The sequence below is a fragment of the Callospermophilus lateralis genome, chromosome 8 (genome assembly GCF_048772815.1).
Source record: "Callospermophilus lateralis isolate mCalLat2 chromosome 8, mCalLat2.hap1, whole genome shotgun sequence".
Lineage (NCBI taxonomy): Eukaryota > Metazoa > Chordata > Mammalia > Rodentia > Sciuridae > Callospermophilus > Callospermophilus lateralis.
The window spans coordinates 4,456,055-4,483,195 of NC_135312.1; the positions used below are offsets into that span (position 1 = coordinate 4,456,055).

The 27,141-nt window shown below is 52.5% G+C and overlaps 2 protein-coding genes across 2 annotated transcripts in view; both read right to left on the bottom strand.

The window, feature by feature from the left end:
• Window positions 1-13,203: 13,203 nt before the first annotated feature.
• Window positions 13,204-15,083, bottom strand: LOC143406235 (MORF4 family-associated protein 1). The gene is made up of 2 exons (XM_076864923.2): window positions 14,508-15,083; window positions 13,204-14,191 (listed from the first exon to the last, which is right to left on the bottom strand). The coding sequence occupies exon 1, from the start codon at window positions 14,894-14,896 to the stop codon at window positions 14,513-14,515; it is 384 nt and encodes a 127-aa protein (XP_076721038.1). The 5' UTR covers window positions 14,897-15,083; the 3' UTR covers window positions 13,204-14,191; window positions 14,508-14,512.
• A 6,413-nt stretch (window positions 15,084-21,496) lies between these two features.
• Window positions 21,497-27,141, bottom strand: part of Man2b2 (mannosidase alpha class 2B member 2) — a 29,983-nt gene continuing 24,338 nt past the window's right edge. The window contains exons 14-19 of the mRNA XM_076864817.2: window positions 27,017-27,127; window positions 26,714-26,927; window positions 24,904-25,038; window positions 23,451-23,563; window positions 22,689-22,806; window positions 21,497-21,767 (exon numbers count right to left, since the gene is read on the bottom strand). Of these exons, the coding sequence (XP_076720932.2) occupies window positions 21,670-21,767; window positions 22,689-22,806; window positions 23,451-23,563; window positions 24,904-25,038; window positions 26,714-26,927; window positions 27,017-27,127 (789 nt within the window). The 3' untranslated portion in view covers window positions 21,497-21,669. The remainder of the gene's footprint in view (window positions 21,768-22,688; window positions 22,807-23,450; window positions 23,564-24,903; window positions 25,039-26,713; window positions 26,928-27,016; window positions 27,128-27,141) is intronic.

Here is a 27,141-nt window from a genome sequence, read left to right on the forward strand (position 1 = left end):
GAGCAACTTCTTTGGATGTTGATATTTCATTTAGAAAATTAAGAAGTGTTTTTCCATCAAACATCAAATAAGCTGACCATTCAAAACACGTCAGGACCTCCCTCAGCATGAGCGGCTGCCCACAACTCTGGGCACACAGATAGCAGGCAGAGAGGCAGAGGCACCTGGGGCCAGGCCGAGATCTACGAGTTGGCGCCCCTGCCCACCCCCTCCAGCCACATTCCCAGCTGAGGCTGGGCTCCTCGGCCACGTGGACCCGGACCTGCCACCTTGCTCTGTCCTCCCGCCGCTGTGCTCATCCTTCTGGCTGAGCAGGTCCCCTGGTCTGAAAAGCTTCCTCTCACTATCCCCTCCTGTTCTACCACCAACCCGAGGTGTCCCTGTCTTTGCCTGCCTGTGACAGTGGAGGGACCACCTTTCACCTTCAAAAGTGGCCCAGTTTGTTGACACACGCTACAGCCATCCTAAACGCATGCTCGGGCCACAAGTCTCAGCAGCTGGTTGAACAGCCCTGTGCCCAAGGCCAGATGACACCTTCCCAGCACAGTCTGCACTCACCAAGGAGGCCCTCGTCCTAATCCGTGGCGGGGTCCTGGGATTATGCGGAGTTGCATACATCTTGTAATTATGAATACATCATAGATCACATGGCAAAAGGAAATAAGTTAAAATTCAGGGTCTGTCTGGGATGCAGCTCAGTGTTGGAGCGCTGGCCTCCCATGCACAGGTCCTAGATTCAATCTCCAGGACCAGGAAAAAAATAAAATAAAATTAAGGGTCTTGGATAGGGATGCTTCCCCAGCAGGTGTGAGGCTCTGGATTCCAGCCCCAGCACTACAGAAAAATTAATCAATTACTTCAGAAAGATCTTAAGGAAATTAACCTGTGTATTATAGGTGGGCCAATCTAATCACAGAGTCCTTAAGAGCAGAGAGGGAAAAAGAGAGGCAGAAGCGGTCAGAGCTCCCAGGTATGAGCTGGCTGCCCTGCCATGCCGACCCACGTGGGCAGAGCCTTGGTACCCGAGCTTCACAGCTTGTTTGTTAGCTGGTTGGTCTGGACAAATTCAAAGCACAAGAAGAATTTGATAAAGCACTGCTGGTTCTGAGATTCAGGTGACCCCGTGCAATGGCCGGAGAGTGGCCTATAGGGGTGGAAGGTGGTTCCTACTGACCATCAGCAAGGGAACAGGGATCTGCATCCTACAGTCCCAGCCTGAGCGAGCGGGGAAGCAGTTATCTCCCACAGCCCCCCCCCCAGGGCCCAGCCGCCCAGGGCCCCTAATTTGGGGCATGGGAGACCTGGAGTGGAGACACCTGCTGAGCCCACTGGTGCTTCTGACCTCCGAGCTCTGGTGATTGAGCTGTGTGGTTTTGTGCTGCTGGGTTGGGTCGTGGCATTTGGTTACCTTAGCAGTAGAAATGAGAGAGGGAAGGTCTGGCTGAGCGTGGGCCTGGGCGCAGCCTGCAGGACATTTACATCTGGTGAGGGGAGCCGTGGCCCCTGGCCTCCCTGTTCTTCGTAAGCACGAGAGAAAGTGCAGCCAGTCCTGGAAGCCTTCCCTGGAGAATTCTCTGGTTCTTTTTATACAGTTTGGATCCTTTTCTTTTACCCCAGAGTGTGTGTTGCAAATATCTTCTCCCAATTGAGACTTGACTGCTTTTTTAAAAATAGACTTTATTTCTTAGATGTTTTAGGTTTATAGAAAAACTGAGACGATAGTACACTTTATTTTTTTCATAAACAATATTTTACTTTGAAATTTTGTGGTAAAATCTGCCACTTTGACCTGAGTGTGCAGTTTGTGGCTTTAAGCACATGCACACGGCTGGTCCAGCTCCAGAATTTCCATCTTCCCAAACTGAAATCTGTCCCCATTAGACACTAGCTCCTCATCCCCTCCCCAGCCCTAGCACCTGCCATTCCACTTTCTGGCTCTAGTCTTTTAAAATTTCAAGGTGAAATTCATGTAACATGCCATTAACCACTTGAAAGTGTAAGATTCTGTGCTATTTAGTGTCTCAACACTGCTCTGCAGCCACCAGCTCCCTCTAGTCTCAAAACTTTTTCATCATCCCATAAAAATATCTGGCACCTGGGACTGGGGCTCAGTGGCAGAGCGCCTGCCTCGCATGCCTGAGGCCCTGGGTTCAATCCTCAGCACCACATAAAAATAAATAAATAAAAGTATTGTGTCTGTCTACAACTGAAAATATATCTTAAAAAACTATCTGGCACCCAACAATCGCCTCAGCAAACAAGAGCGCGGAAGCCCCCTGGGCACCTCCGGAGACACCTGGCGGGGTGGGGAGAGATGCCTACTCGGACTTTAAAAGGGAGGCCTCAGAACCCAGTGGGCGACTGACTGAAGATGGCAGCGAGAACAGCGACGGTGGTGTCCCCATCCAAGTCAGCACGGAGAGCCAAGGAGCGGACCCAGAAAATTCGAGTGACACCATGGATTTTCACACTGAGGAGGACGTTGACCACCTGGTCACAGTGAGGAAAGCACGTTCGCTGGCCACTTGGAGGACGAGGGGAGGGGGAGGAAGGTGGAGAACCACGGCCTGGGGCGTCGCAGTGCAGTGAGGAGCAGGCGAGCAGGCGGAGCAGATGAGGAAGGGCCTGGCAGGTCCTCCACACTCCGGGAGCGGCCGCTGGTCCCAATGCTCATTCTGTACACGAGGCCCGTGGGTCAAGAGCCTCTGTGCAGCAGTTCAGCTTGCAGTATGGTCTCGACAGCCATTTTAATCAGCGTGGCACCTGGCTGGCCAGTGGTACTGAGGACCAGAGGGTGATAGCGTGGGATTGGATGGGGAAGCAGCCAAGACTGGGCTTTGGGGGTGGCCACAAAAAGAAGGTCTTCCAGGCTAAGTTCCTTTCTGATTGTGGTGATCCCACTGTGGCCACGAGTTCCCGTGATGGCCAGGTACAGGAAGCAGAACGACCTGCCCAACAGGTGGGCAGAACAAAGGTGTGTGCCAGACTCAGGGCAGCTTCTCACCAGCTGGCTCTGAGCCAGACTCCCCTGTAAGTCCCTAACTTCAGGTGAAGATGCTGTTATTTTTACCACTGATCTCAGGCAAGGGCAGCAGCTCCAAAAGTGGTGGTAACAAAGAGAAGGAGAAGAAAGAGGGACTGTGGCAACATAGGTGGAGCCCAGCCACACCTGCCGGTTTGCAGTGGGTGGGCGAGGTCAGTGCATGAGGTTTTATGACCAGAGACAGGCTGGTGAGAAGGAGAACAGCGGGCGAGAATCCTGTCCTCATGACCTCGCCTTGGGATTCTGAACTGACGCGGCCAGTCTTGTGGGCAACCACGAGGCACAGAGCTCCATGGGGCTGCGGTGATGACGATTCTCACCTCTTCCACTCGGTGATACCTTAAGAGATGGAAGGGCCACAGAAAAGGTGCCACAGTGAGAGGCCTGGATTTCTAGGGCCCCAGAAAGGAGTTTGTGGTGAGCGCTCGTGGCTGTGGCCCATGTCTTCTGGGAGAAAGCATCTTGCCAGATCGATCAGTCCCTACAAGGGCGGTAGGGCCACTGTCCTGAAGCCCGTCCTCGCCTGTCTTAATGGCAAGCAGTGGCCTGGACATGATGGCAAGACCTGGGCCCCACAGCCCCAGCTTCCACTGAGCTTTCCAGGGGAAAGACCGTGCTCAAGCAGAACGGGCGGGAAAGAGGCCCAGGGAACTTGCACCCCCGCCTGCGTGACAGTCCCAAGCTTCAGCTCCTCATGAGTCACTTTCACAGGTCAGTCATTGCCAGCACTGGGAGGTCCGGCCTTGAGGGCAGGAGTGCAGACTCCCCAAGTCTTCCAGAACCTCTGAGAATCGGGGAGGAAGAACCCAGACTGTGCAGAGCCGGCCATCCTGAGGGTCCAGCCCCTCGCGCTAGGAGTCCCCGGTAGACTGGACTCAGATTCAGCTGAAACACAGATTTCCTTTGTCTCCTGTTCCTGTGAGGTGGCTAGAAAACACTCCTATGACATCCTGCCTCCAGCCCTCCTTGCCCGCACCCTCCCTCTCCCCGGCCTTCTCTCACCCCGTCTTCGCCCTGATCCTTCTGTGGACATATAAGTGAACCAGCTGTGCTGCTCTTCCTTTGTTCCATTTTAGTCAACCTCTGAAATTTCCAAAGTCTGGTACCTTCTCATTTCTGACCCTCCAGAAATTGCCAGTTTTAAATCTTTAGTAATTCACTTCTGAATATCAAGTTCTTCATTTGTCCTGAAATTTTTAGAAATATGTTTGTGCTTGAGAAGTAAAATAAACCCCATGTTTTTGTTCCTTGAAAAAAAAATCTGGCACGTTTATTAATCACTCCACGTTCCACCCCGGGCCTGGCAACCCCGGTCTGCCTTCTGTTTGTGGGTTTTTCTATCTGGACACGTCACGTGTGCTCGGGCTGCCGTGACGATACCACGGGCTGGGAGGTCGGAGCGAGAATTTGTGCTCTCACTGTTCTGAGCCTGGAGGTCCTACACCAAGGTGCCAGCAGGGCTGGGCTCTCCTGAGGTCCCTCTGTGACTTGAAGACTGCCTCCTTCTCATTGTGTCCTCCCTGCCCCTTTCTCATGCAGACACCTCCCTGTGTCTCTCCCTCTTCTTATAAGGGAACCAGTCACACTGGGTTAGGATTCCATCGTTAGTAACTCACTTAACTTCTTTTTTTACTGTTGAAAATCTTTTTTATTTTGATTTTTCATAAAGTGTAGTGTAGATGGTTTGGTGTCTTCATCTGTGGCTTTCTTTTGGGAAGCCAGTCCCAGGAGGGACATTTCTCCTTAAATTATTCCTGGGGATGATACCTGCAGTGGCCAGGCCTGTGGGACGTCAGGCCTGTGAAGGAGGGTAGGTTCAGGACTCCCATTTCATACCCAGTTCAGGCGCTCACTCATTAGCTGTCCTTAATATTGATGTTTCTTTCTTTTTTAAAATTTATTTTTTATTCTAACTTGTTATACATGACAGCAGAATGCATTACAATTCATATTACACATAGAGCACAAGTTTTTATCTCTCTGGTTGTACACAAAGTATTTCCGCACCATCATGTCTTCATACATGTACTTAGGGTAGTGATGTCCATCTCATTCCACCATCTTTTTTTTTTTAACCCCCCTGCCCCCTCCCTTCCCCTCCCACCCCTCTGCCTTATCTAGAGTTCGTCTATTCCTCCCATGTTCCCCCTCCCAACCCCACTATGAATCAGCCTCCTTATATCAGAGAAAACATTCAGCATTTGGTTTTTTGGAATTGGCTACTTCACTTAGCATTACCTTTTCCATCTCCATCCATTTAACTGCAAATGTCATGATTTTATTCTCTTTTATTGCTGAGTAATATTCCATTGTGTGTATACATCACATTTTCTTTATCCATTCATCTACTGAAGGGCATCTAGGTTGGTTCCACAGTTTAGCTATTGTGAGTTGTGCTGCTATAAACATTGATGGGGCTGTGTCCCTGTTTAACTCACTTGACTTCTATTACCTCTTTAGAGGTTGTATCTCTGTTATGGTCTAGATATGAGGTATTCCCCAAAAGCTCATGTGTGAGACAATGCAAGAAAGTTCAGGGGCAAAGAGCTTGGGTCATGAGAGCCTGAACCTAATCAGTGCATTAATCCCCTGATGAATAGGGATTGACGGGTGGTGGCTGCAGGCAGGTGGGCATGGCTGGAGGAAGTGGGCACTGGGGGGTGTGCCTTTGGAGTTTACCTTTTGTGGTGGTGAGCACAGCTGTCTCTCTCTGCTTCCTGGTTGACATGTCCTGAACTGCTCCCCTGCTTCCTCCGACACCATGTTCTGCCTCACACTGGAGTCGGCCGTCTCTGGACTGAGACCTCTGAAACAGTGAGCACCAAATGAACTTTTCCTTCTCTAAAATCATTCTTGCCAGGCCCTTTGGTCACAACAATGCACAGCTGACTAAAACAATCTCCAAATCCAGCAGGGCTTAACCTGAGTTTGGTGAAGACTGGTTCAGTTCATAATGTAACAAGAAGGGGCTCACACCAGCTGGGGGCTGGCAGTGGTGAGCGTCTGCTCACACTGTGAGGCCCTGGGTTCCGTCTTCACCACTGGGGGAGAAGAGGAATCACACAGCATGTGGCTTTGTGTGCCTGGCTTCTTAGTGTGTGCATGGCCCTGGGGAGGAACCCAGGGCCTCACACACGCCAGCAAGCAGCCCACTAGGAGCCCTCCCAGCCTTTAGCCCAGTATTCTCGGGTTCATCAGCTTGTGGTGTGTGACAGCACTTTGTTCCTTTAAGTGCTGATAGGGTCCCCAGTGTGGCTATTCCAGTCTGTTTATGCTTCCAGCCACTGATGGCCATGGGGCTGTTGCTACCCTTGGGCTATTATGAAAAGCGTTGCTGTGAACATTCATGTAGGGATTAAGATTTTGGTTTGGTAAACACAAATATCAAACTTTACTTTTATGCTTTGTTGTTTTGGTCTTAAGAAATCCTTTCCTACCCTTTATATTTTTTGAAATACTTAGTGCTTAGATTTTCCTATTTGTGGCTAACCCATCTGGAGATGATTCTCAAGCTGTTTGGGGCAGGGCCCTTATTGCAGAGCTTCCACCCGCACTCCACACATGGCCGGTTGTCCTCGTGCCACATGCTGACTCTCCTCCACGGCCCTGGGTGGCAGCGCAGCACCGGTCAGTGCGTCAGGACTCCATGTTTGCCACGCCTGTGTCAGGGCTGTCCGCGCTTGTGTGTGGGTCTCCATGTCCTGGCCCCTGTTAGCTCCATGGGAAGGACTGGTGCTCGGTACAGTGTGGCAAGTGCCCTGGAGCGTTCTGGTTTTTCTGGTGAGATTTCTGTTGGGCGGCTGACTCCTGGACCAGTCCACAGGACAGCAATGCCCATCAGCTGTCTATTTAGCTGTTCTTTAAAGTGTTTTATGTCATTTCATGCATAGAGACATTTCGCGTGTTACAAATTATACATGCCATGTCACAGTCCCAGCTGCCACTTGAGCTGGGTTGAATGGTGTCCCTCCAAGACTCATGTCTTGGAACCTCAGAAGGTGGCACTGAAACAGAGCTTGGCAGATGTGATTAGTTAGGACTGGGAGTCAAGTGCTGGGTTAGGGTGAGCCTAATCCACTGACGGTGTCCTCCTGTGAAGGCCAGTGACCACGGTGGCCCCCTGGACTGATGAGCTGCAACACAAGGAGAGCCGAGGCTGCCAGCAGTCCCCAGAGCCGGAGGGGTCCTCCCTAGGCACGTGAGAGAGGGCACGGCCCTGCAGCACCCCAATGCCACACTGCTGGCCTCCAGAACTGGGGACAAATTTCTGTGGTGGCATTTTGTTGCAGAATCCCTAGGAAACAAATACACATCAACAGTTTTTTGTGGATCCTATTATAAATGGTACCTTTTAGAAAGTACATTTCCTCTTTGATTCTGGTGGAGACGCTCCTGACTTCTGTGCTTGTGTTGCCTCTGGAAACCTTGAAACGCTGGGGACCCCGTTGTCCACACTGGCGGTTTGTCTTTAGGTCCTTGACTCAGTGGTGTTTTAAAAACAGGCCGTGACTGGAACGCGGGGCGGCGCTCACCGCGCTCTGAAAAGCACCCAGATTCTTGCTACTCCAACAAGCGGAGCTCCATCCCCTCCCCTGGACTGCGGCTGGGCAGAAGCCGTGTGCCCTGATACCAGGCTGTGGAACGTGGGTTCTCGTGGGCACTCCCTCTGGGGGCTGTGGTACCATGTTGGGAGTTCCCCAAGGGGGGCTCCGTGTGGCAAGAAGCCCTCTCAGGAAGGACAGGGAGCACGCAGCCTGCAGGAGTCATCCAAAGCCACGGGGCAGGGGGCTGGGGCTCAGGGGTGGAGCGCTCGCCTAGCACGTGTGAGGCACTGGGTTCCATCCTCAGCACCACACAAAAATAAAATAGAAATATTGTGTCCACCAAAAAAAGAAAAGCCACTGGGCAGGAAGAGCAAAAGCCCCAGGGAAGCCCCTTGGCACCTGGCCCTCTTTCTAGAACTGCTTTGCCCCCTCCCCTCTGGGTGGCCAGCCGACGCCCCTGGAGACTCTTCCCAGGCCACCTGTGAAGTCCAGCTGGGAAGTGCACCCCTCTAGGGCCATGCAGCCTCTGAAGCCTGGTTCCTGCTGGTGTTGGCGAGGGCTCAGGAGGGCCCTGCAGTGGACGCCTCAGGTTCTAACAGAGCCAGCTTGTTATTTCTTTGGCAATATAATGTTTCCAAACCCCAGGAAGCCTCCTGTCCACTCCCACCGTCCACATAAGTGTAACAGAAGTATCCAGCTCTGCTGGTGCTCGATAAGGCCAGTGACTCAGGAGACAGCGGCAGGAGAAGAGCTTTACTCAATGGAGAGTGGGGAGGGGGCTTTGCTCACAAACCACCTCTCAGCTCCAGGGAATTGAAGAGATGGGACAGGAGAATGGGGGAGGGAGACAGGCTCCCAGAGGGAGCAGTGGTCAAGTCTGTCCTGGGAATAGGCAGAGAGCTCCCTGGAACTCAGGGGCCACCTCTTGTGGCTTCTTTTATGGTCTGGTGTTTCAGATCATGGTGGCTGGTGGTGCCTTTAGCCCCAAAGTTCAGGCTGCGAAGCAGAGAGACCCAAGATGAAGACAGATGCCGAGCTTCTGCCTCTGGTTCTGGTCACCCTACGGGTCACCTGCAGGCCCAAGTGAAGAGCCAGTGCTCTGAGTGAAAGAGCCTCAGGTCCCTGAAGAGTAACCCAGGCCGTTATTGGCATGGTCCTTGCGGCAGAGGTGGCAGAGGCGCCAGAGGTGGTGGGAGACGATGTGTCACCCCGCTGTGTGACCTCCAGAATCAGTGATTTTTAAGTCAGCGAAAAGCAAGTGAAGCTAGAGGTCTATGCAGGCCTTTCCTCAGGGACGAGGTCACAGCCCAGGTCTCCTGCAGTCTTTGGTTTGGTTCTGGTCTCTGCTGTTCTGGCCCTCCTCTCTCCGCCGGGGGTGTCCACGTGGGAAGGGGAAGGTCCTCATCTAGTCCTAGCTGGTTGGGCAGGTACCCCCAGCTGGGGGAGCCCGAGGGAGCTGCTCAAGGAAGCTCTGACTCAGCCCGTCTGCCCTGAGATGGCTGCTCCTGTTGCTATTCCAAACTGCTTTAATTTGGGGTGCAGAACCCCCTGCATTTTCAACCCTTTGAGGCCCTAAGTGACTGTGCATATAGCCTCTCAGTCACAGAGGTGGCTGAATGACATCCTCCAACTGTGGCATCTTTGGCTTCTCCATGTCAGTTAGGTAGAGGCCATGCCCACCCCTCAGAGGGACCAGATTCAGGACTGAGCCTACTGCTTCCCCCATGATGAGCGGGGCAGAAGACCCGGACGCCGTCCTGCGACAAGTGTCCAGCGATGTTCTCCACTCCTCCAGCCCACAGCTGTGTCCAGGCCTTTGCAACTGGAGCCACTGCCAGCCTGGGCCTCATTCTTGGAGAAGACCTGCCCTCCACCCCTCCTTGCCCCTTGCTGGTTAGTCTGTGAAGGGAAAGCCACCCATTTCCCCACGTCCTGCGTGCCATCCAGGAGCTGGGTCGGGGCTCCACGCCCTCCCCTGCCCCACTCTTGCCCACATGGATTCTTCTGGGTGCTTGCTAACCATCTTCCAGCCTCCCTGCCATGCCCACCTTCATTCCCATCATTCCCTGCAGCTGGCTGCTGGCTGTCCTTGCTGCTGCCCCAGTAAGTTCCACATTCACATGACCACTAGCCCACACCTGGGCCTCCTCACCTCCAAGGAGCTGCTCCACTCCCAGGGAAACCTGCAGCACCTCCACAATCACTAGACAGCTTCATCCCTCCAGGGGACATTTCCACCATAATCACCGACACATTAAAAAAAAAAAAAAAAAAAAAACAGCCCTGACCCTCCCATTCACATCAGCTTTCTCCATCTTTTGTTCCTGCTCATCATTTCCCCACTGATCTGTTTGGAGTACCTAGCCCATCACTGCAGTAATACCCCCGCCCAAACTTGTAACTTTTTGTATTAGCTTTTCATTGCTGTGACAAAATGCTTGAGAAAATCAACTTAGAGGAGGGAAGGTTTATTTTGGCTCACAATTTCAGAGGTTCCAATCCATTGTCAGCTGGCCCCATTGTTTCTGGTCTGTGGTGAAGCAGAACATCATGGTGAAAGGCACAGCAGAGGAAAGCTGCTCACCTCACGGTGGCCCGGAAGGAGGGAGGGAGAGCAAAGGGTCTGAATATGATGTAGTTCCCGGGGGCACATCCCCAAAGATCTACTCCCTTCAACCAGGTCCCACCTCCTCCAGTTTCCACCACCTTCCAACTGACCAATGAGGTCAAAGCCCTCATATCCCATCACTTCCCAAGAACCCCACCTCTGAATATTGCCACTTGGGGACCAAGCCTTCAACACATGAGCCTTTGGGGGACATTCCAGTTCCCAAACATACCACTTCAATTCCCCCTTTTCCTTCTTCACTCCTCTTTGGTGAAAATGCAGCCCTAAAGAACCCAGTTGTCGTCACCCATGTTGGCACCAGGCATCAGAGTGCTGCTGTGACCATCAACTGGGCTGCAGGGTAGCCAGGGCTTGTAGAAGGGTAGCTTCAGCTGTGAGAGTTGGTAAAGAACGTTTTTGAAAAAGCAAAGATGAGTTTGGGAATAACAGCCTGGCGTATCTTGTGAACCAAGAACTAGAGTTTGAAGAGGAGGAAAGGGAACTAATCAGTATTTTGAGGGTCTGGGTAGAGTGACATTTTGGGCAGCAACTGAAGCAAGCTCTGGAGGGTTTTAGTGGATTTACCTGGCCACAATGCTAACCAGGATCGCAAACCCCACTTACACCTGAAAGATGTAGACGCCTAAGGTGCTCCATGTTTACCTTCTGCCTGGATGGGAGATGGTGGACAGAGCCAGGTATTTGACTTTGGGCATCCTGTCCCCCTGGAGTCATTAGAGGGCAGAAAAAGTGAATGAGTGACACAGGAGGCATTTATTGGACAATGCTCCCAGGCAGGCAAGAGAGATGAGATCACAGTGGAGGATACAGGTTTCAGGAGGAAGCTTGGCTTTTGAGCAAGGCCAGGAAAGGAGAAAAATCTTTTTTCAGTAACCTTGGTCTAGGTTTAGTTTTTTAACAATCCCCAAATCTCAGAGGATTAAAACCACTTGTTTTTCTTTATTTTGCTACAACTTGCTGTAGATTGTCAGGAAGCTATGCTCATCAAAGGCACACAGGCTGACAGCCAACCACCATCTCAAGTGTTGCTAGTCCCCATGGCGTAGGAGACAGAGGGCTCTGGAGACCATCATGTTGGAGGTTCTGGCTTGGATATGACAGGTGTCACCTGCCAATTAGTCACATGGTCCCAGGCAAACACAAGGTGGTCAAGATGTGCAATCATACTGTGCGCCCAAAATGTCGACAACTAGAACTTATTTGAACAGCACTAATGATCCCTACAGCACTTCATCCCAAAATAGCTTCAGTGCTAGAAGTCACTCATAATGCCAGGGCTTCAAAGAGGGACAAGCCACGTCAGCCTAAGATCACTGAGGGCAGGTGTAGGATGAAAGGAGGCCAGGTCTCCCCATGCTCTCTGGCCCTGCCCTGAGCCTTTATCTCCAGCGGATCTGCAGCTCTTCAGTGTTCTCCCTTCCTCTGAGTTAGTCATCTGTCAGTATTTTGTCCCCAAGAGTTGTGTCATGGCTGTTGCCGGTTCTGGCATGATGCCTGGCAGAATTAAATCTGCTTTGTTCCAAAGGGCCTTGGCAGTTCTTCAAGGCCTCCTTGGCTTGATGCTGACCAAGTGTTGAAGCTGCAGGCTTCACTCATTCTCCATACTTGCCCGTTTCTCCTCAGGGCTTGTTTCATACCTGTCTTCCAGATGCCATTCCCACTCTCCCATGTTAGGTTAGGAGACACCCTGCGCTCCCACAGCCCTCATGACTTCTCTTAAGAATGAGAGGGAAAAAAGACTCTCACAGGTCACATAGTATACGCCAGAAAATTTTAAAAAAGTATGGGAGAGTGTGTACAGAAACACACACACAAACATCACAAATGTGGACTATTCATCAGGTTACTGGTAGAAGGTTTTATCTTAGGTGAACTGAGATGCGGGGGAGAGAGGAAGGATGACTCTTTTATCCTGAATATTGTCTCATTAAGTATTATCCGTTTAAAAAAATCAACTACCCAGTGCAGTGTAGTGCCCTGAGTGAAAAAGGGCATTAGTAGAAAACTGGTAAAATAAGAATAAAGTCTAGTAGCATTAGATCAATGTCTAATTTCTTAGTTATGACCAAATACAGCTTAGGTAGTTGTCTCCTGATTCATAATTCCACAAGGCCCAGTTTTCCCCGCTAGAGAAATACAAATGGGGGAAACACAAAACAAAACAAAAAAAACCCCTCTGGATCTCTGGCATTTTCTTACACTCTTCCCCTGTGACTGGCATGTTCCCCATCCTTCCTGACCTTGAAAGCTAAGTTCACCAATTACTTCCTCTGGACAGGTTTCCTAGGCACTCCCTCAATGCTCTCCTTAGATATGGTATTAGAGCTGTTGATACATGACTTTCTTGCTTTAGATTTGCTTACCAACTAGGTCCCCCCAGGAAGTAGACTTCCTGCTGCTAGTTTCCTAGATGAAAATTAGTACAGGTAAGTTCTTTAGGAACCAATACCTGAGGAAGATAAGGAATGTAACACTGGGTTGTGATATAGTCCTAACCAAAGCTTCAGTAGATCCAACAGGAGTTCTGAAGCAGAGATGACTTATATTGTCACAAACTGGGAGTAGAAGGCCCTCTCTGGATGTGGACCACTCAGGAGCAGGGGTGTGGCTAGCTAAAGCAGCTAGGGGAGTTTAAGTCCTTCACTTCCCAAGGGGGTGTGGCTCACCAGCACATTGTACATTGATCCACCCCACTGTAATTTTATTTTATCATTATATTCCCAGTGCAAAGACTAGAAAAGAATATGATTTGAAAGACTAAAGTCATTTGGTTTCTTAGAAGACAGGGCCTGGACCACAGGATTACATGAGGTTCCTTCCTACACCTATGTTTTTTTCCTTTATCCTGGCTCCTTAAAGAGCACTCAGAGTTGAGAAGCTCCCTTTCACAACAGCTTAAGACCACAGGATGTCACCCCCACTCAGGAACAAGGACAGTCAAGGAAAAAAACTTAAAGAACAAAAATTTCTTAATAACTTTCTAGATATTCTGTCTTTTCAAGCAAATGAATACTTTTATTAACATGGTAAGTTTGTTTACTTTTTTAAACATGGTAGGGTTTTGACCTCAAATACTTAGCAGGCCTGCTATTCAAATAAACTTATAGCTGGACAACATATGAACCTTGAAGATGCCTCTTCCCTGTCCAGTTCAATGAAGACAGTTCCAGGCTTCCCTTCCCAGCCCCTGAAGGGTCTTTGCAAATATCTTTCGTTTTTATGTCCAGTATCCTCTAAAATACATACGGGTGTCACATCAACCCATATAGAATACCAAGATCTCACCTCCTACTCTGGTTCCATGGCAAATAGAGCTGAGTTAGGCTGTCCAAACAAACCCATGAGACAGGTTACATCCGATAGTGTACCACATAAAATTTAAATTTTGAACAAAATACATCTCTCCGCCTTTGGTCTCACACAGAAATTAAAGTCCCCCAATACAAACAATACCATCCTCCACCCGTTCTCCAGACTCATCAGTCCTAGCCAGGTCAGGCCCATCCGCATTCCCAGTCCAAGTCTGGCCCCTTCCTCAGCAGCTGCTGCATGGAGTGGTCTTCGGAGTCCACGCAGCTCCTTGGGCACCTCCAGAGCTGGAGAACACTGAGTCTCATGTTTTGCACAGACCCAAAGTTCCAGGGAGCTATCAGGTCACACTAGAAAGAGCAAAGCACCTCAAAATTCAGAAATAACAACCAAACCCAGGAACAAATGTGACTGCCGCAAGAGCTCACAATCTAGGCCCTAATTCCTGTATGTGAGAGCTTTTTCCAAACAAAAATTACTTCCCCAAACAAAAACATTTAACAATCAAAACTCATTGAGGTCATCAACCCCCGACCACAGCAGAAACGTAGTGTAGGTGAGGACAGAGTGTAGACAGAGAAAAAGGGAAAACAAGAGGCTCTCTGGTTTCAGCTTCTCCAGGGTGTCACCAATCTCCATCACTGGACCAGGACCCGCTGCGGAAACCTAGGGCACAAACGGGAGACACGCATCAGAGAGGTCAACGCGGAGGGGACGCAAAGCCCACCACGCAGGTCGCCCCTCTCGGGAAGCCGCCTGACTCATCCCGGCCTTCCAGCAAAATCTGAGACCGTCCAGCGGCTGCCGAGGGCCACCGTTTCCACGCCCCGCGGCTGCACACCTTCCGGTGCCGCAGGGCGTTTATTTCGAAGTCGCTCCCGCGGGTGCGACCCGGGCGGACACCGAGCCGGCCTCCCGCGCAGCAGCGCCCCGCCGTCCCCGGCCGCGCGGCCCCCGCGCCCACGTGGCCGCGCCCGCTCACCGCCGTCACGCCGACTCGCCCTTCTCTATCCGCCGCACCAGCGCCACCAGCATCTCTGCCATCTTGGCCAGCTCCTTGGCCTTCTCCTCCGCCTTCTCGCAGCGCGGGGCCGCCCGGGGCGCCGTGCCGCCGTCCGCGCCCTGCAGGTGGTTCAGCGCGCTCTCCTCCGAGGCCTCCACCTGCGTCTTGATCTGGATGAGCATATTGTCCATCTCCCACAGCTTGCCGCGGTTGCGCGCGTGCGCCCGGCCGCGCTCGCGGGTCAGCGCCGCGATGTCCTCGCGCATCTCGTTGATGACCGGCAGCAGGAACTGCTCGAAGTCCTCCTCGGGCTCCAGCACCTCCACCTCCTCGGGCTCGGCCAGCTCCACCACGTCCAGGGGCCGCATCTCGCGCTCGGGCCGCGCTGCCGACGTCTGCGGGGGTAAGGTGGACGCTCGCGGCGCTCAGCCACGCAGCCGCAGGGCGGTCTGTGTAACTTTCGCCCTTTTAAAACTTTTCCCCTCAGAGCAGCCACGGAAACGGCGACTGGAGAGCGAGAGGCGACGAACAAAATGGAGTCCTGGCCGTCAACCAGCGCTCTGCGCGTTGCGGCCCCTTTCACGACTCGGCCACGCCTCGCTTTACGGTCACGCTGTAAAGCGCGGCCGCGCGCTAGTCGACGCGCGCGCGCACGAGACCCTGGTCCCGCGTGCGTCACCCCGAGCTCCGCCCCGTTTTGCCCAGGTTTGTGGGCGTGGGCTTCTGTCGCGTCCGCCTCCCGTGGCGGTTCCCTGGCACGGAAGTTTACGTTGAAAAGGAGGTTTTCCCGCGCTGGACGCGGAGAAGGCGGGGGTCCAATGCCGACGAAGACTGTAGCATCTCGAGCGACGCTCGGAGCCCTTCCTCTTGGACTCAACCATTGAAGCGCGCCTCCGTCTCCGCGAGGCTGCACTCCGCGCGTCGGGGGTCTTTTCTCCACGCAGACCCCGCACCCCGGGGCCCGCGCACCCCCGCGCCAGTTGGCCAGCGGCGCCAATCTCCAGCGCAGGGCGCCGCGGCCTTCGCCATGTCCCCGCTTCAGCCTTCGCTCAACACAGAACGACGTGCAAACTGTGACTTAACTGGTGTTTTGACCCAAGTCCCCCCCCCCCCCAGCGATCTCCAGTTGACAGATAAAAAGTCACAGTTGGGGACTAAGATAAAAATCATGAAAGTACTTTGTAAACACCAAGCATACACATGTGTAAAGTGCATCTCTTTTATTTAGGCCTTTGTCAGATTTGTTTTTGTTTTTGTTTTGAGCGGGTTGGGGTGGGGTGGGGTCCTGGGCTTTGAATCCAAGGGTGCAAAAATGCTTTATCACTGAACTACATCCCAGCTTTTTATTTTTATTTATTTTTGCAGTTCGAGTCAGGGTCCTGCTGAGGGCTTGAGTTGCTGAGGCTGGTGGGGAACTTGCTATCCTCCTGCCTCAGCCTCCGAGTCACTGGGATTACAGGCAGTTGCCACCGTGCCTGACCTCGATTCTTTATATTTTGGTTGCTCCTCTCGTAAAATTCCAGGTTTGGGGGCTTTCTTGATATATCAGAAGCACCTATCTCAAATTTTTCTTAAGTAAGAATTAATGGCCCAGATGACAATGAGATTCCATTACACACTTATTAGCATAGTTAAGATGCAGAATATTAACAATACCCAATGCTGGTGAGGATGTGGCTCAAGAGAAACTCTTGTTCCTTGCTGGTAGGAGTGCAAAATGGCACAACCACCCTGGAAGACAGTGTGGTAGTTTATTATTATCATTTTGTGGTGCTGGGAATAGAACCCAGAGACTGATGCAAGTTTGGAAAGTGCTCTTGGCAATGTGCTCATTGAGCTACATCCCCAGTCCTGGTAGTTACTTTTTAAAACTAAAGAAACTCTGCAATCACACTCTGATATTTATTCAACTGGGTTCAACCTGTTTGTTCTCACAAAAACTTGTGCATAGATGTTTATGTCAGCTTTATTCCTAACTGCCCAAACTCAGTAGCAAGTGGCCTTCAACAGGTGAATGGATAAACTATATCCCAGATAATGGAATATAATTCAGTCCTAAAAGAAAACAGGCTATCAAGCCGTGAATGACATTGAGGAAACCTTGAGTGCATCTTACTAAGTAAAAGCCAATCTCTACAGCTACTACATGATTCTGATACTTCCGGTTTTCTGTGATGAGTCCTGCTTCCCCACATGTTGAAGTTTGAAGATTAGAGAAGCGCGCTGAGGCAAACATATGAAGCAGGGTTTATTTAAAAAGGGTGAACATAGGGTTGGGGCTGGCACTGGTCTAGCACGGTGAGGCCCTGGGTTTGATCCTCAGCACCACATAAAAATAAAGGTATTGTGTTCAACTACTCTTAAAAAATAAATGTTTAAAAAAAAGGGGGGGCTAACATAGACCTAAACCGTGAGGAGAAGGGGGCCATAGCTGGTATCCTGGTATCCCAAGAAGCAAGGTGTTCTGCCCTTTTTATGAGTCCTAGGCTTCCTTTGTTCTCCTGCCTTTCCCCCACTTATCTTTCTTTTTCCTGACAAGGCCCAGGAAATGCTTGGTGTGAGGGCCAGAAAGTGGAAAACCGGTGGGCCAAGGGGAGAGGGCAGGGTGGAGTAGAGAGGGACCCTTTAACAATCTGATAACTCCCTGGAGGGAGGGGAAATTCCTGGGACAGCTTACCTTGGTAACAGGTTGGAGCAAGGGCAGGTTCTTGTTAAGATCCTTCATGGGTCAGTCTCCAACTTCCCAGACTCACTCAAAATTGGCCTCCTTGACCCGACCTGACTCGATTCACCTGTCTACACTGACTGCCGGCCCAATTCTGGCTTCAATTCCAGCTACTATGGAGATAGCAAAAAGCTCAGTGGCTGCTTGAGGAGAAAGGGATAGGCAGGCAGAGCTTGGCGGACGTTCAGGGCAGTGAAACTGCTTTGTGTGAGACTATCCTGGTGGATACGCGCCTGAACCCTCAGAATGTATGCCACCCAGAATGGACCCTAAAGTAAAGGCAGGACAGGGTGAAGATGATGTGCCAACATGGTTTCACTGATTGCACACATGCTGTGCTCTGCTTCCGGGAGCAGTGGTGGTATGGGAACTGCGCTTGCTGCCCAGTTTTGCTGCCAACCTAAAACTATTCTAAAATAGAAGGTTGATTTAGAGGGAGTGAGGGGCAGATGGCTCACACCCTGCCAAAGAACTGGAAAACAGTGCCTCTTCTCCAGGATGAGGGGAGGTGGGTCCCCTCCACTATATACTTTCATGCCGGGCATAGATGCCAGGTGTCCAGTGTTCAGTAGGGGCCAGTCTCCAGCATTTCTGTATTTTCTGTTAACTGAGTTAGGACACCTAACACCCAGATCTCTCCTGTTATTTACAGACAAACAACTCAGCAGGGTGGCTCTGTGCCTAGGAACACTCAGTGGGTTTTTCCAAGGACAAGGGTCACGCCCGTCCCTTTGGACAGGCCTTGAGATCGAAACTGGATTTTCAAAAATGGAGTCATCAGTTTCTCAGTAGATGGACACAATATCTTTATTTTTATTTATTTATTTTTATGTGGTGCTGAGGATCGAACCCAGTGCCTCAGGCATGCAAGGCAAGTACTCTACCTTGAGCTACAACCCCAGCCCCTCATTATTCTTTATTTATAAGTACACTTATTCCCACTGTAATTTTTGCTCGACAAATTATTAGATTTTGAAAAAATGTTATTCAAGCCAGGTGTGGTAGTGCACACCTGTAATCCCAGTGGCTTGAGAGGCTGAGGCAGGAGGATTCCAAATTCAAAGCCAGCCTCAGCAAGTGAGTTGCTAAGCAACTCAGAGAGACCTTGTCTCTAAATAAAACACAAAATAGGGCTGGGGATGTGGTTCAGTGGCTGGTGCCCTGAGTTCAATGCCCGGTACCACCCTCCCCCCCCCAAAAAAATGTTTTTCAAACATCCAAGAGCCATTTGTGCTCTTCTGATTTCTAACTTAATTGCATTCTGATTAGAAATGGAGTTTTGTTTTATGCTGTTTAAAATTTGTTAATATTTGTCTAATGACCTGGGCAATTTTAGCACGCACTTTGCATATGTGCCTGAGAAGATTGAGCATTCTCCAACATTTTTTTTTTTTTTTTTTTTTTTTTTCTGGTGCTGAGGATAAAACCCTGGGTCTTGTGCATGCTGGCCTCTACCACTAGTTTACCCCTTTAGCCCCATGGAAATGAAATGAATTCATTAGACCTCCCCTAGAGGCCACACCAGGAGCCACATGGATTAGAAGATCCGAAAATAAAGAGAAGGTTCTGTGCCAGTCATAGGCAGAGGACATTTTCCTGTTGCGACCACTGTGTGCGTGTGCTATTCTTCACTGCTGTACACTTGATCGACAGTGCTAGGTACTTCTTTGAATCATCCAGTTTTTCTAGCTGTTCTGAATTGCCTGGAACCTCTTAAAAGTAGAGGTAGTAACAACACATTTTGTAAATATCTTGTTAAAATTCACTGGAAATGTTGTTTTGGGGAGAATAGCCGAGCTACCTTGTTTGTGTGTGAGTCTGGGGAGAAGGGGTGCAAAGAGCCCAATGTCAGAGGGCTCGCATGAGGAAGAGTAGCCATGTCCTTGGGTCCTGAGCTGTTTGCCTTTGCTGTGTGCACTGTGTAAAAAAGGAGAGAGTGCCAGTTTACAGCATCTGGTCTCTAAATGTTATGGAAATTACCAGTGCATGACAGAACCGGAGCTAGTGTGCACACTCCAAGTGTGTTCAGAGCCAGGGGCTGCTCCTAAAACCACTTGTGCGCGAAGGGGAAGTTGTTACAACCCCGTATGCATCACAGAAGCAAGCACCTGGCCACTGGCTGACAGGAGAGGGAAGGGGAGGGCCCTAGGTGGGAATGCTTCTACACAGAAGCCACTTTCTAATTACCGCCTTCTTAGTCTCAGACCAAGGCCTCTGTGCCCAGCAGGACGCCTCAGCCCTGACTGGAAGTTGCAGTCTTTCTAGATGTTGAGAAGGGCACCACACATGGTGGGAGTGGGCTGCAGCAAGCTCCTTGGCAGGCTTTCTGCAGTTTCACGGAAGTGTTGCACTGGGAATTGTGAACTTTGATGCGTTGGAGACTGTGTGGGGCCTGGGTAGTGGTGGGTGGAGCAGGAGGCAAGATGCAGAGGCTCTGCCCCCAGCTATGTTAGTTTAGCTGTCCAGCCATTTTAGTCAATGTATTAAGGATAAACAAGCCACATTGCCCCTAGTATACTTAAGGTGGAGATGGTGAAATAATCCCTGTGTAATCGTTGTTAGGAAGTACTGTCTCCTGGGAGTAGCTTTGTCAATCGCCTCTGGGACCTGGACTAGTGCCGTGCTCTGTGGCTGGAAAGGTCAAGGGGGAGCAGAGCAAGATGTGTGTGTGTGGGGGGGCTCCTTGCTGGGACTTCTGCAGCTCTCAGCTGGTTTGGATTGTGCCCTAGGTCTGGTGCTTTGACATCAGGTACATGTGTTTACTGTGGAGTGAGGTGGGTCTTTATTCTGAGGCATCTGGGCTTTGTAGACGTCCTGCACTGACACCTGTGGGGAAAAGTGAGCTGGTGAATGAGCTGACTTAAATACCTCTGTCATCGTTGAGAGAAAAGACGCATCGCCTTGTGGAGTCCTTTCGCTACCTGTCGCCTTCCTCGCAACTGAAACACTCAAGAGTCACTCCAGGGGAACTGGGCTGCACGAAATAACCACACAAGAGGCAGAGATGCCTTTTTCTTTGGGTCCTGTGACGGCTCCTCTGACCTTAAGGGTCCACCGAATGAGAGAGCGAGAGAGTACAAGCCCGTGCTGACCCCTTTTATTGAGGAGCAGTCATTCAAATGAGGCAAGAGGTCAGGTTTCAAGGGGTTGAGTCTAGCTTCATGATGTCCGCTGTCAGCTAGGAAGGACGGACCCAAAGGCAGAGCAAGAGAAGGGGACACACAAAGGGTGTTTCCATGGAAACATTATCCTAAACAGGGCAAGGGGGTAATATCACAAAGGAACAGGTGAGCATAGCTGGATCTGTGGGGCTACAGGAAGGCGCGCCTATGCATGAGGACACATTTTGTGACATTTTGCATCTTCCAAGATTGGTGTAGCCATCTAGGGCCACTTTGATGTGGCCGGATCACTTGGAAGTGACCGACAGGGCCTCAACTGATCAGGGAAGGAGAATGCTGGTCACATAGCGTGATGGCCCCCCACAGCCACCTCTAGGCAGTGTGTGTCAGGACTTGACCGTGGGCGGCAGCAGAGGGTGGAGGGACAGGGAGAGGTGTGTGCACGTGCATTCAGGTTGACTTTTTGTCTTTCTCTTCATGGTGCTGGGGATGGCACCCAGGGCGTGGGTGAGCCAGAGCACGAGACCCACCCTGGCCTGTGGGCACCTCTCTGGCTGCACGTGGGTGTCAACAGTCAGTGGCACAGAGCTTCTTGCTGACACGTGAACAGTGTGGATGTGGAAACCGTGCCTCGTGTGCCCCGTCGTCTCGTCTTCAGTGGGGCGCGACACAGAGCAGTGCTTCACCATGGCTCTGCCGGTCCTTTACCTCAAAGTCGTGCCATTTTTGTCTTTTGTGAAAAAGGCAAGATTACATTTCTTTTTTTCTTTTTTGCCCAGACTGAATTTGCAGTGTATTCTTGGTTATCAAACCATGTAGCCCTGGGATTTCGAGTTGTAAATATTCATGATGTGCGGGAGGCATGATATGCACCAACAGCCCGACCACATGAAACTGGACGTCATGTGCATTGGGGACCTAGAAGGACACACAGCTGTAAGCTGCTCGTGTGTTGATGACTTTGTTCATTGTGTTTTTCTGTTTCCTATAATGCACATAACTTTTTTTTTTTTTTAAATAAAAGGTTATTTTAAAACCAAAAGAAATTAAAAGAAAGAAGGAAGACATCCTTCACGTGTGAGGAGAGTGGGGGCGGGCTTGAGCACTGGAGAGAGAACCCAGACTTTGTAATATAAATTTTATTTTAAAAAAATAAGAGAAAATCCCAAATAGGACCATTTCCTGCTGCTAGCCTGTGGGATCAGCAGCTCATTTCCGACCCCAGTCCCTCTTGATGGCTCTTCCTCTGCTTCGGCACTGACGGCTGGGGCAGTCCTGAAGCCGTGGCAACCCATCATGGCTGTTGGAAGTCAATGAAGAACGTGCGGATTTCCTTGGGGTAGACAGTGACGATGGGGCCTCTCTTCAGTCTTGAGGGAGAGGTGGGATGGCCTGGGGGAGCACAGAGTGTGTCCAGCAAGGTGCTTCTTCCAGACTCCCCCCAGAACCTGCTGCTGCATACAGCCTGCTGTGGCTCCCATGGTGACCATGGCCCTTGAGGCCTGTGCCCACTGGGGTCTTTACACAAGTGGGTCTCTCCACGTCTCCCTCTCCTGAGGCATGCCCAGGCAGAGCATGTGATACAGGCTGGTCCTGGCCCCAGTGGACGGGTTTCCCCCTGGGGTCTGTACTCAACATCTGTGGGCTTTCTAACTGGGCCACCTGGTAAAACATGGCCACTGAGGAGGCACATCTGTCCTGCCTCCCTCCTCACCTGGGTCCCTCCTCCTCTCCCTGCCACTAAGTGTCCACTCTGCACTCGGCACCATGCTGTGTGCAGTGGACAAGAGGCGATGCCCAGGATAGAGGAAGCACTGGGGCCAGGAGAGCAGCAGAGCCACCTGCCTAGTGGGGACTGGGGGAAGCCAGGAACAAGGACAGGGACCTTCTGAGGAGGAGGGAGGGGATGGCAAAGCTGGAGGCATGAGGCTGCCCAGCCTGTGGGAGATAATGGTGGGTGCAGAGTGGACACAGGATGGCCACTCTGCAGGGCCAACTCTGGCAGAACCCCTGGGCCACACTCAGGAGCTTGGGGCTCTTGCTCAGGGCACGGACAGGGTGTGCGGTCCATGTGTATGTGTGCATTTCTCACACACATGCACGCTCATGTACGTGCCTGCGTGTGGCATTGGCAGGCAGAGACTGATCCAAGCCTTTCTTGACCTACTCTGGAAATCAGGAGGCTGCAGGATCACGGGGAAAGGGCCCCTTGAGGCCCCGTGGCCATGAAGGTGGATGGCTGGATCTGCACCAGATCTGTCCAGCTCCGGAGCCTGGCTGGGACCTGGCTGGGACTATGGTAGGGGTTCCCACCTTTCTGGTGGCCAGTCTTCGTCCTCCAGTTCCAGCGCTGCAGCGAACGTATGTCCCAGGTCCCAGTGAGCGAGCGCTCCTTGACCGCCACAACGGGCCCCAGCCCCCGCAGGATGGTCTGCAGGGACAGAAGCAGAGTGAGGGGTGGCCCCAGATGCCCTAGATCCGAGCAGAGCAGCAGCAGGGGTGGTGTCCATTGTCCAGGGCAGGCCCTGCCTTGCTGGATGTGTCTGTTCAGCTCTCCACTCTGAAAGGAAGGGTCTGCCAGCTCATTTACAGAGGAGGAGACTGAGGCCAGGCTGTGTGCCTCCCCGTTGCCTGGCCGGATGAGGGCCTGGGGGACAGGCACCACCCTGGGCCGATGCTGCGACCCTCAGGTGCCTGCACTTGTGGGCAGGCTCTCGATGCATCTCCACAGCTTTTCAGCCGAGTACTCCCTGTCTCCCCACCTGACCAGGTGAGGAAGTTGGCCCAGAGGCTGGTGGGGTGGAGACAGCCCAGTGGTGGAGCTGGGTGGCCCCTGGACCTCTAAGCCATCTTCAGAGGAAGGCCGCCTCAATCTGCTTTGTTCCTAATTATGCAAATGCTGTCTGTGTTGTCGGTGATCAGAGGGGAAGAAGCGGACTTGCTGTAACTGACAAAGCCAGGAGACCTCGAAGGAGGACGAGGAAGGTGGGCCCACGGGGGTACTCACTCAGGGCCTCAGACTCTCCTGGGGGGGCCAGCCACAGTGGTCTGCGGGGATGGGCAAGGGGCAGTTACCTCCAGATCCACAGTCACCGGCTGAGACAGGAACGGGTCCTCCTTCGCCTCATACAGGTGGTGCAGCCGCAGCAGGACGCGGTGCAGGTCGGCTTGGGCCTTTGGTTGGTGGCCTTTAAGTACCAAAGATGGCAGTGAGGACCCTTACCAGCCAGCCTCAAGGCCCTGGTGTGTCCCAGGTGCTTTACATTTGACTCATTCCACATCCTCAGCCTCTCTGAGAGGCAGCTGCTGGGTCCCCACTTGACAGCAGAGGAAGCCAAGGTTCAGGGGGAAGTCCCTGCCCATGGTCAGGAAGTTGGAGTACCGAGGAGGGAGGACTCCAGGCCTCCCAGCCTGCCATTCAGGGGCGGAGGCCGGGTCCTCTTTCCCTGTGAGGTCATCAGTGGGCTGTCCTCAAGGCTCCAGTTCTCTCCTGCCCTGCCTCCGAGGCGAGGTGCAGCCACACCACCCAGAGTGGTGGGAGCCAGCTGTCACTTTCCACAGTAAAGAGGAGGCAGGTGCTGCAGCACAACCTGCACACGGGGTCCTGGTGGCCTCAGTGAGAGCGGCTTTCCCGCTGACCCCCATGGAACACACGGGGGAGGAATGAATTCATGCTGCAACAAATCAGGGGTCCCTGCGGCCACAGCACGACCGGTCACCCGGCCTGACACGCTGGTCTTGTTGGCCCTAGTGTCCTGGGATCTCATGTCCTACCCCTGGCCGCCCCTCACAGACAGGCTCGGTGCTGACGCTCCTGTCTTACAGAGGAGAGAAGGCTCAGGGGAAGCCCTGGGTCCAAGGTTCTGGGAAGAGGGCCTGCTGACTGTGAAGCCCTGGCTCAGGAGCCCAGCCCTGCAGCCACCCCAGCTGCCGACAGACTCTGGGCTGGCACTGAGGTGCTGAAGTCCTATGAAGCTCGCCCTGAGGCTGGAGCTTGCTGGCTCTCAGATGGCACACAGGAATGGCTGCCGGGGCCCACACAAGCTAAGAGGTTTGTAAAAGGCATTTCTGTATGCTCTTGGTGGAATGGTTGCGGATCTGAAACCCAGAGTCAGAGAACGACCCCACCTCCTGCCCTGAGCAGTGGGGTGCTATGGGAGCCCACTTTACAGGCAGTTGCAGGTATCCGGGCCCCTCATCTAGCAAATAGGGATGGACCACAGCCTGCACACAGGCGGGGAGTGGCCAGAGTCAGCCAGCAAGCCGGGAAAGTGGGCTCCAGCCCAGGACCAGCCACCCATTCTTGGAGTGGTACCTGCCCATTTTCTGGGAGATGGACCCTGAGCAGCCCTGAGGGTTGGGCAGAATAAGGACAGCCATCTCTGTGGGCTGTGCTGCAGATAAGGGACCACATAAGGGCCCCACAGAAGTGCAGTGACTCTGAGGTAACTCCTCTGTCTGGTGCTGGGCTGAGGGGTCTGGTGGTCTCCTGGAAGAGTGGGTCTGGACCGCTGGACGCCTGCCTCACCTTTCCGAAGGTACCTGTGCTTGGTGTGGACTTTGCTGTAGTTCCAGCCAGGGATACTCAGGATCTGCAGGTGTAGATTTGGGGGCAGTGTCACGGCTTCTTGCTCCTGGGGTACTAGGAGCTTTGGGGCGGATCCTGCAAGACAGACAGACAGGGCGAGGAAGGGTTCAGGACCAACTCCTCCTTCTGGCACCCAGAACTCTCCATGTGGCGTCTCCCCGGTCTCCAGCCCATCTCTCTCCCAACCTGTGTGCAGCCTATGCAAGTCAGCCTGAGCCCTGCGGTCCTGGCGCCCCAGGCGTCCATGCCCTTACCCTTGCCCTTGCAGGCCCTTCCCCCTGAAGGCTGTTTCCTCCACATCCAATGGCTGGGATCCCAGAGCTGAGGGGCTGGAAGGATCTGGAGCCTCCCCAGTCTAGACATTCAAACGACAGATGAGACTAAGGCCCTGAGAGCTTGACCAGGATCCTGCAGCTCTGCCTTCTACTTGGGGTCTGGGAAGCCAGTTCCTCCTGTCCTGACATCCATCTGCCCTGCTCGGAGGCACGCTCAAGCTGCAGCTGCGCATGGCACCCCAGCCACACAGACACTTCACGCCAGCAGGACCATCAGAAGCCTTCCCTGGGCCTACTGCACTTCGAGATGGGAAGTCAGAGTCTCAGTTTTGAGTGGTGCTATGGTTTGGAACTTGTCTGTCCCCAAAGGCCATGTGTTGAAGACTTGGTCACCAGCCTTTGCTCTTGGGAGGGAGTTAGTTCACTGGAGGCAGGTCTTTGATGGGGACACTGATTCTCAATCCCTTCTGTTTCCCAGACTCTGCAAGGTGAGCTGACATCCTCCACCAAGGCTCCAAACATCATGGATTGTCCTGATTGGAACCTCTGAAACCATGGACTGGATCCAGGGACTGGAACCTCTGAAACCATGTGCCAAAATAACCTTTCTCCTTAAAGTTGGTTTTCCCAGAGATCTCATCACTGTGATGGCAAGCAGACTAACCTGGGGAGTGGGGAACAGGTGCCGTCTGAGCACAGCATGTCCCAGCTGGGAGGACACCTGGAGTGGTGTGTGATCTTCCAGCTGTGCTCCTCCAAACGCAAGGCACCATCATGTCCCCCCTTCAGGCTGTGAAAACTCCTGCAGGGCAGGGCTGCACCTGAGGCACCCTTGGCCTGCAGTTGGGGAAATGCATGCTGCAAGAGTGGGTAACAGCCTGCCTGAATGTGGAGGCCCTGAGAAGGTTCTGGTCTGAAACTGGAGGAAATACCTTGCAAGCACACCCTAATCAACACCTCCGCAAGTGGGCAAGCAACGAACTGGGTTCCAGGATCCTGAGGATGGGGCCAGAATGTAGCTAGGTCTTTACTTTTTCAAAGCCTACTCCAAGGACCGTCTTCTAGTGAAATCCCGGTTTAATGTTACTCTGGTTCCACTATTTTAATGATACAGAACTGCATGGTTGCTAATCTACAGATGCCTCCGTGGAGGCAAAGCGCAGCCTTGCAGGCTGGGCTGCCTGGTGAGCATGCCCAGACTCAGACAAAACCTAGCTTTCAAATGCTGGGACCCCAGGCCTCAAGTGGCATGGTGACAGTGTCACATTAAGACACATCAGGGAGAGGTGCAGAGTGGCACAGCTTCGAGCCCCCGCTCTGTGCTTGCCAGCAGCGTGCCCTTGAGCGACCCATTGTTTGCCCTCAATCTCTGAGGCTCCTCCTTGCCCCAAAGCTGCCCAGATCCCTGAGGGCATGAGTCCCTCCTGAGGCCACCATGGCTCAAAGGCTCGTTCTGGGGCAGAAGCGATACCTACGTGCCATGGGCACCCCTTTGCTGGCCAGCTCTCTGACCAGCACGATGGGCCTGTGCTGCAGTGCCAGCCCCATCCTTGGGCGCAGGGCAGTAGTGACTGAGTGGGGCCCCAGCAGAAGCCAGAGCATCGGGGAGACGATCGAGGTGTCATTCAGCGTGAGGTTGTAGTTCAGGTTCCAGGTCAGGTTGTTCCACAGCCGCCGATGGAGCATGACCTGCAGGAGGGGCTGTCTGAGGGCCTCCCTGTGTAGAGCGCTCACGGGTGGCTCTGAGGGGCTGCAGAAGGTCAGACCACGCCTCCTACCTCCACCTGTCCGTTGTCCTGGCTGGAGATGCCGTGGGCGCGTTCCGACAGCAGCACCAGCCTGCTTTTGTTGTCCGCGATGAAGGCCGACTGCACCATGGGGAAGTAATTCTGCAACATAAGCA

Excerpts from the sequence above, each read along its gene's own strand:
- LOC143406235 (XM_076864923.2), bottom strand. The coding sequence starts at position 14,896 with ATGCGGCCCCTGGACGTGGTGGAGCTGGCCGAGCCCGAGGAGGTGGAG.